Source organism: Carcharhinus amblyrhynchos, chromosome 20 (genome assembly GCF_965287045.1).
Source record: "Carcharhinus amblyrhynchos chromosome 20, sCarAmb.v2.hapA, whole genome shotgun sequence".
In the NCBI taxonomy this organism is placed as follows: domain Eukaryota; kingdom Metazoa; phylum Chordata; class Chondrichthyes; order Carcharhiniformes; family Carcharhinidae; genus Carcharhinus; species Carcharhinus amblyrhynchos.
Genome location: NC_137343.1, coordinates 49,638,405 through 49,647,064, shown reverse-complemented (window position 1 = coordinate 49,647,064; position 8,660 = coordinate 49,638,405). Strand labels below are relative to the sequence as shown.

Sequence of the window (8,660 nt, the reverse complement as noted above, 5' to 3'; positions counted from 1 at the left end):
TTGGATCATGTTCTTTTGGTAGTCAGGAAGGTGTTCATATTCTTCCCGCCAAAAGGGCCACGTACGACGTGACTAACGACGTCACGACGCTGACCTCTTACTCAGAAGACGCCGGGTCGACACGCTACGTCGCGACGCAGGCGGACGTTGGTCGACGTTTTCACCCCCCCCCCCTCCACCCTCCACATTGACGTCGGCACGCCACTCGACCTGCTCTGCTGACGACAGGACGCCGGGCGAAGGCCAAGCCCAGTGCCGCCATCTTGGCCCGGAGGCCAGCGGGAAGGCGGGCGGAGGGAAAGCGGGAACCGGGAGGCAGCTGCAGCCGCCCCCTTCCCCACACAGACAGAGAGAGAGAGAGCCAGCTTTACAACAACCGGCTCCGGGCCATGAAGAGGCGGCTGTGAGGAGGAGGAGGAGGAAGAAGAAGAGGCCGCAGCTAGTGGCACGGTTGTGAGCGGCAGGGCCCTCCCCCCGGGGCAGGAACCACCACCGCCGCCGCGTTACTGAGTGTGTCCCGGGGCCTGGTGTTCAGGCCTGGGCTTCGATTAGCCCAAGAAGGGGGTGAGGGGGTGGGCGGGGGGGGGGCGGCGGCGGCGGGTGGGGTGGGGTGGGGAGGGGAGCTGGGGTGGGGGGTGAAATCTGTGACAGCGGCAGCGCCATGGCCGCCGCCAGGTTCGAGTCGCAGGACCGGACGAGCTGGTACTTTGGCGTGCTGAGCCGGCAGGAGGCCCAGGCCAAGCTGCTGGGCCAGCGGCACGGCACTTTCCTGGTGAGGGACAGCAGCACCTGCCCGGGGGACTACGTGCTGTCCGTCTCCGAGAACTCCAAGGTGTCTCACTACATCATCAACAGCCTGCCCGGCAAGTTCAAGATCGGCGACCAGGAGTTCGACAACCTGCCCGGCCTGCTGGAGTTCTACAAGATCCACTACCTGGACACCACCACCCTGATCGAGCCGGCCCCCCGGGCCGCCAGCACCGGCCCGCCCGCCGCTGCGCTGGCCAAGCAGCAGCAGCAGCAGCATCAGCTCCTGCTGGGAGGGCCCGGCTCGTCCCCGGGCCCGGCCGGCGACGACAGTGCCGAGTACGTGCGGACTCTGTACGACTTCCCCGGCAACGACGTGGAGGACCTGCCCTTCAAGAAGGGCGAGCTGCTGGTGATCGTGGAGAAGCCCGAGGAGCAGTGGTGGAGCGCCCGCAACAAGGACGGCCGACTCGGCATGATCCCCGTGCCCTACGTCGAGGTGGTGGTCAAGTCGTCGCCCCAGCAGCAGCAGGCGGGCGGCTACCGCAACTCCAGCAGCTACGGCATCCCCGAGCCCGCACACGCTTACGCCCAGCCCCAGACCAGCAGCCCCCTGCCCACCGGCGCCAACCCTCTGCCCACCACCCAGAACGGACCCGTCTATGCCAGGGCCATCCAGAAAAGAGTCCCCTGTGCCTATGACAAAACCGCCCTGGCATTGGAGGTAGGTACAGCAATCAAGTCAGCCAACACGAGCACTAACAGTCTTGTAGAGTATATTGAAGTTAGAATTATCTGGTGGCACAGTGGTTAGCATTGCTGCCTTGCATACTGCAGCAGGCGACGGTGCAGAGGGACCTCGGGGTCCTTGTGCATGAGTCGCAAAAGCCCAGCTTGCAGGTGCAGCAGGTGGTCAGGAAGGCGAATGGGATGCTGGCCTTCATAGCGAGGGGGATTGAATATAAAAGTAGGGAGGTCTTGCTGCAGCTGTATAGGGCATTGGTGAGGCCGCAGCTGGAGTACTGTGTGCAGTTTTGGGCGCCGCACCTGCGCAAAGATATTTTGGCCTTGGCGGGAGTGCAGAGGAGGATTACTAGGCTGATACCGGAGTTGAGGGGGTTGAGCTATGAGGAGAGGCTGAATAAACTGGGCTTGTACTCGTTAGAGTTTAGAAGAATGAGGGGAGATCTCATTGAGACGTATAAGATGATGAATGGGATGGATAGGATAGAGGTGTAGAGACTCTTCCCGCTCAAAAAAGACAGTAGGACTAGGGGTAGGGGGCACAGCCTCAAGATAAAAGGGGGGCAGTTTAGAACAGAGTTGAGGAGGAACTTCTTCACTCAAAGGGTGGTGAATCTCTGGAATTCTCTGCCCGTTGAAGTGGTGGAGGCTGCCTCGCTAAATATTTTTAAGACGCGGGTTGATGGGTTTTTGATGGGAGAGGGGATTAAGGGTTATGGGGAGAAAGCGGGAAAGTGGAACTGAGCAGCGACAGATCAGCCATGATCTTATTGAATGGCGGGGCAGGCTCGAAGGGCTAGATGGCCTACTCCTGCTCCTATTTCTTATGTTCTTGCAGCACCAGAGACCCGGGTTTGATTCCCAGCTTGGGTTACTGTCCATGTGTGGTCTGCACCTTCTCCCTGTGTCTGAGTGGGTATCCTCCAGGTTTCCTTCCACAGTCAGAAAGCTGTGCTGGTTAGGTGCATTGACCATATTAAACTCTCCTGCAGTATACCCAAACAGCTACCAGACTGTGGCAACTAGTGGAGTTTCACAGTAACTTCATTGCAGTGTTAATGTAAACCTACTTGTGTCAGTAATAAACTTTATTCTTCCTGCAGCTGAAAGGCTGTGGGGAGATTCAAAAGATACTTATGAGTGAAAAGGGCATAAAACTCTTTTCCCACAGGCAGTATGGTTGATTAGCAGGGCAAGAATGGGTTTGGGGAGGTCTGATAGAAATTATTATTTGGAGCACACTCTCTGAAAAGGAGGTAGAGGCACATTCAGTAACGTCCAAAGTGAATTTTGCATATAATTGGAAACCCAATGGGAAAAGAGTGTTGCACTTTCCAGAGAGGCATTGTACAATGAGATGAGTGGTCATCTTTGCTGTATAACTGTTTAAAAAAATGCAGATGTAAATATGAACCGTTTCATAGGAATACTGATAACCAGTAACACCAGTCATAGAAAGGTTTAATGTTGAATCTCAAATAATACCTGAAATAAGCCAAGAGAGTCAGAGTAAAAGATTTGCATTGTGAATGTTTTAAACTTGTTTGAAAATCTGCGAGGTATGGCACAAACAGGCTGTTCAAGAGGAGTCTGGCCTCTGATAGTTCCCTCTTCAGGAGGGAAGGCCCAGTTTTTGACTGGATGGATAGCTTGGCAAAAGTCTGTTCCTATTAATCTGTATATTTCAAATGATGGGCATTTTGATTGAAGGTCCACCAGTGAGACAGCAGCTCTTTAAACCTACACATTTCCAAGCCTCCCTCATGTAAATCACACTGAGTGAGAAAACAAAGTGTAAGAAAGATTGAGATATATGAGCTTAGTCTAGAGTTAGAGGAACTTTGTCTGGATATCATCTTTGGATACTTGAAATTTGAACACTTCAAGTTTTACCTTTGACTCTTGTTGCATTCCTGCTTAAGAGGATTATTTTAAAAGATGATTTGTGTTGTACATTTTTCAGAGATTTCTCAAACCCACTACCTATTCAGCAGCCGTTACTTTGACTTTACCAATTGCCTGTTTGAGTATTGAGGTTGAATGTAAATTTGCAATTGCTGGTCGCCAGCAGTCCAATTGAGATGCGTGACCTGGAGCTGGCCTGCTTCGTCACAATGCATGGTCAGTGGAGGCCTGTGAGAGGGCAGTTTGTCTGCATTGACAGACAGCCCTGTTGTAAGAGAGCCTACAGCAGCATTAGATAATCTTCATTGAAAGTGCACAGAATATATACAAGTTTAGTGTTTAAAGTTAACTTGAATTTGGAAAGTGTCATGTTTTGAAGAGCCAGATGTAAGAAATATGTTACTGATTCTGCCAAGAGTGGAAACGGTAACAAAAGGGACAATCCACAATAGATGTGTAGACAGCTTTATAACAATTATTTCAGACTGGCTGATTGCCATCTGCTTGTTAACTTTTGATGACTGTATTTATTGCCATCCTTTGAAAACAAGGTGTGTGTTTTTGAAATTGTAAGTATGAAACAAGGGTCAATGGAAGATATTTCTGAGAGGATAGTGTAAAATCTAAGCTGGTCCTTTTCTAACGTGATATAATTCTTCAACTGTGGTCAAGAGAGCCAATCCTCCCATTTGAAGTTGCTCTGTCATTTCCTAAATTTGCATTGTATTTTTGCGTTTGTAAGTTGGTATTGCAGCAAGATTTTCACAATTTTATTAACTGTTGATCAGGCAGTGTGTGGAAGTGCCACCAGACCTTCTGTTTGCAGTATGAGCACTGTAGAAATACATCTACACTGTTTGTATATGCCAGAGTAAATGATGATTGATATAGGTTTTAAGTCTTACACTATGTTCTGGTTGGGTACTATTCATTTGTGTCAAGTAAAAGTGCTGTTTTTGTTTTAAACCAGAGAAATTATATTTATCTTGTCAGTTTGATTTTAGCTTTGGGAACTTGCAGACAGCCATCAACTAAACAGATCATAACCAGGTTATGGGGCTGATGGCATGTCAATGGGAGAATTTCCATGAATATGTTCAATGCAAGTCAAAGAGCTCAGATTCCAATCACCTAAACAGTTCAAGGCAACTTGTGGCATTACAGTCCAAACAGATTGGCCTGTATTTTCATGCATTACACAGTCAATCTGACTTTTTAAAAAGAGAAGTTGAGAATTATAAAGTAGTGCTAAGGATTTCTGGTTAGCCTAGTTTTTCATTTTTTCGACTGTGGTCACAATGTTGAGTTTGTGCTAACGTTGTATCATCAGTTGAAATCATTAACTTGTGCTTCTCATGGTAATAGGTTACCTGGTTCCTCTTAAAATTTTTCCCCTTCTCCCTTTGGAGTTCATTGTTCAAACAAAAATAGAAAGGAATTAAAGTTGATCTAAATTGTTCTTAATTGGCTGGCATTTTTGTAAATTGCTCTGTGCTTCTGTGAATTGTGACTTCATCACTATAATCACTTGGAACTTTAATTATCCATATATAGACTGGGTTAGTGGTAGTGTAAGTGGAGTGAGGGACAAGAGATCTTGGAGTGTGTTCAGTAGAATTTTCTACATGAGTATGTGCTCAGTGAGAAAGGTGACACTGCTGGACTGGGCTGTTAGGAATGAAGTGGGCCAAGTGGATCAGGTTTCAGTGGGAGAACATTTCGGGGACAGTGGTGGTATTCAAGGCTTAGGATGACTCGGCAGTAGGGAATCTTGAGTAAGAATAATTAACTGGGGGGATGTCTACTTTACTGGGGTAAGAACAGATCTAGGCTGAATAAATTGGACTCAAAGATTGGCAGAAAAAACAGTTGTTGAACAAGGGACTACCTTCAAATAAGAGATGGTTTGGACATGTCAAGAAATATTCTCTTAAGGGAAAGGTGGGGCAGATAAATTCAGAGCTCCCTGGGTGATGGAGGGAGAAATTAAGGTCACAAAGAAAAATTGTGCTTATGATATGTGTTGCATAGAAAATACAACTAAGAACCACACTGAACACAAAGTTGAGAGGGTAGGTGAAAAATCAGGAGAAGCAACATGGGAGTATGAAAAGAGACTGGCAGGTAACATAACAGGGAATTCTAAAGACCTGTAGACATATAAATACTGAAAAGGTGATTAAAAAAAGATATGGTTGATTAGGGACCATAAGGGGATTTATAGATGGAGACAGGGAGCTTGGTGATGGATTAAAATAATATTTGCATCTGACTTTACCAAAGAAGAAGATGCTACCCAGGCCATGGTGAACAAGGTGGAAATTCAGTCATTAGATTTAAAATTGATAAGGAGGTGGTATTGGAAAGACTGCGTGTACTTAAGGTGGTCACATGAGATGTCTGCAAGGATACCGAGGGAAATGTGTGGAAATTCTAGTAACACTGGCCAGAATTTTTCAGTCTTTGTTAGACAAGCCCAGCAAATACATTCCAGTCAGTTTAACTTTGTGTGTGTGTGTAAGGGGGGGGGGGGTGGTTTCGAGAGACTGTAGTTCAAGACAAAATTAATAGTCACGTTGTGTTTGGTGCAGACTCGATGGGCCGAAGGGTGTGTCTCTGCACTGTTGGGTTCTGTGTTCTACATGGAGATTTATTTAAGGAGAGCCAGCATGAATTTCACAAGGAAAATCATGTTTAACTTATTGGAGGTTTTCGAACAGTTAACACAGGGTTAATGAGGGCAATGCTGTTGATGTGGCATACATGGACCTACAAAGGGCATTTGATGGTGTCTCACAGCAGACTTGAGAAAAGTTATATCATGGAATAAAAGTAACAGCAGTAACATGGGTACAAAATTGGCTATGTGACAGGAACCAGTAATGGTCAGTAGATGTTTATCGAACTGCTGGTTTGTAGTGGTGATCTCCAGTGATTGGCATTGGAACTCTAGTTCTTCTGATGTATATTAATCTAGACAGTACAGGAACCATTTCAAACTTTGCAGACAAAACAAAACTTTGAGGCATTGTGAACTAAGAAGTGTGCAGAACTTCAAAAGTACATAGGCAAGCTGGTAGAATGGGCAGATAGATGGAGGTTGGTAGATGGAGTTCAAAATGGACAAACGTGAGGTAATGTATTTTTGGTAAGAAGAATGTGGAGAGGAAGTACAAAATAAAGGATGCTACTCTAAAGGGGGTGCAGGAGCAGAGAGACCTGGGTGTAAATGTGCATAAATCATTGGAATGCAAGTTAAAAGTGCATAAAACAGACAATATCCTTGACTATTAACAGGGGCATAGAGTACAAAGGCAAGGAGGTGATGTTGAACTTGTGTAAGACACTGAGGGCTGAGAGGAAATTTGATAAATGTATTCAAAATCATGAGGGGCCTGGGCAGAGTAGCTATGGAGAAACCATGTCTACTTGTGAAAGGATCTAGAATGAGAGGGTATGGGTTGGAAGTAATTGACAAAAGAAGCAAATGAGAAAAAACCTTTTCACAGTGAGTGGTTAAGGCCTGAAAGGCATTGCCTGAGTGTTTGGTGGAGGTACGTTCAATTAAGGCTTTCAAGAGGGAATTAGATAATTGAAGATAATGTACAGGTTCACAGGGAGAGTGTCACTCAGTAAAATGCTGATTTGGATAGCTGGTGCAGAGCTGATGGGCTGAACGGCCTCTGTTTACACTGTAATAATTCTATGATGGTACAGTTATTAATTCTGGAGGAAAAATTTCTTGAAGAGGCAGGTGGGAGATTGATTCTGAATCTATAAAATCACTTGAACTGGATTAACTAGGAACCAAGAGGACATTTAGCCCCTCGAGCTCATTCTCCCATTCAGTGAGATTGTGGCTGATCTGCAGTATACTGGATAGGGATAAATCTTCAAAATGCAGTGATAAAAATGAAAAATGCTGGATAAACTTGGAACTGGAGAGAGAAATCAAGATAACATTTTGAGTCCATACGACTTTTTCAGAATATAGTAATGCCTTGCTGCTGGTTTCTGTGATCCATATTCAAGCTTGTCTTTTAATGTTTGGCTTACGAGGAGTTCCGCTGGCTGCAGCATTTGCAAGATATCCAAGTCCCTGATATTGTGGATTGTCCTCTTGTGTTGAAGGACAGAAGTACTTCTAATAGGTCCTTCTAATAGGTTCTGTTTCACAAAACAATGGTGAAAAATTACATCCTACCATCTTATATCTGGTTTCAGTCATCTTTCTTCAGAGACTCTCCAATTACAATTCTTTTATTAACCCCAATTCTAACTTTGTTTGGAAGAAAATCCTAGAATCCAAGTGTCACTTTCCAGCAACCATTTTCTGCTACCAATGCTAGGGAAATTCCCAGCCGTAGTTGTGAAGCAAACTCTTGAGTCAAGGATACGTTGCAGCTTTACCGTAGAGTTTATTTTTTCATTCTGAACACAATCTCCCCCAGTGCTGAGTATAATTGACTAAAAACTACCAAATGTTTAAAATCCATCAATGGACCTATTAGATACTAACAATGGCCCATGGGATTACATTGACTCCCTGGTAACCTCCTAGGCGATGGGAGGTTAGAACTATCAGTGATTTGTTACGTGACCTAGGCAGGTAAACAAATAACTAGAAATTCAAGGCCAAAGAAAGAGTTAGATGAGGGGAACGGAGCAAAAGACACTGGAGAAACAAAAGAGGAAGACAGAAATAGACTAAGGTGCTGCAAGTTGGAAAGCGCAAAATTCAGGCTTTGAAAGTAGGCAAGGGAAGGCTACAGGCCAACAGGATGAAAGAAACTTCAGTGGTGAGGAAGAAGATGGAGCCTTTTGGTACACTGACAGGTTTGGGGCTCTTTGTGTAATTGTGTGCGGCCCACACATTGGTTCACCTCAAGTTCATTATAATGGCTTTAAATATCCATGCTCAAGATTAATGAACAACTCCTCAATGTCTTAGTGTCTCTTACATTTTCATAAGAACATAAGAAGCAGGAGTAGGCCATCTAGCCCCTTGAGCCTGCCCCGCCATTCAATAAGATCATGGCTGATCTGTCGTGGCTCAGTTCCACATTCCCGCCCTCTCCCCAAAAACCTTAATCCCCTTGCCTATCAAAAACCTATCAATCCGCGTCTTAAAAATATTGAGCGAGGCAGCCTCCACCACTTCAACGGGCAGAGAATTCCAGAGATTCACCACCTTTTGAGTGAAGAAGTTCTTCCTCAACTCCGTTCTAAACCACCCCCCCCCCTTTATCCTGAGGCTGTGCCCT

At 45.8% G+C, this 8,660-nt stretch overlaps 1 protein-coding gene across 1 annotated transcript in view; it reads left to right on the top strand.

Moving 5' to 3' along the window:
- Nucleotides 1-636: 636 nt before the first annotated feature.
- Nucleotides 637-8,660, top strand: part of crkl (CRK like proto-oncogene, adaptor protein) — a 65,571-nt gene continuing 57,547 nt past the window's right edge. Inside the window, exon 1 of the mRNA XM_080208585.1 lies at nt 637-1,471. Within this exon, the coding sequence (XP_080064711.1) occupies nt 662-1,471 (810 nt within the window). The 5' untranslated portion in view covers nt 637-661. The remainder of the gene's footprint in view (nt 1,472-8,660) is intronic.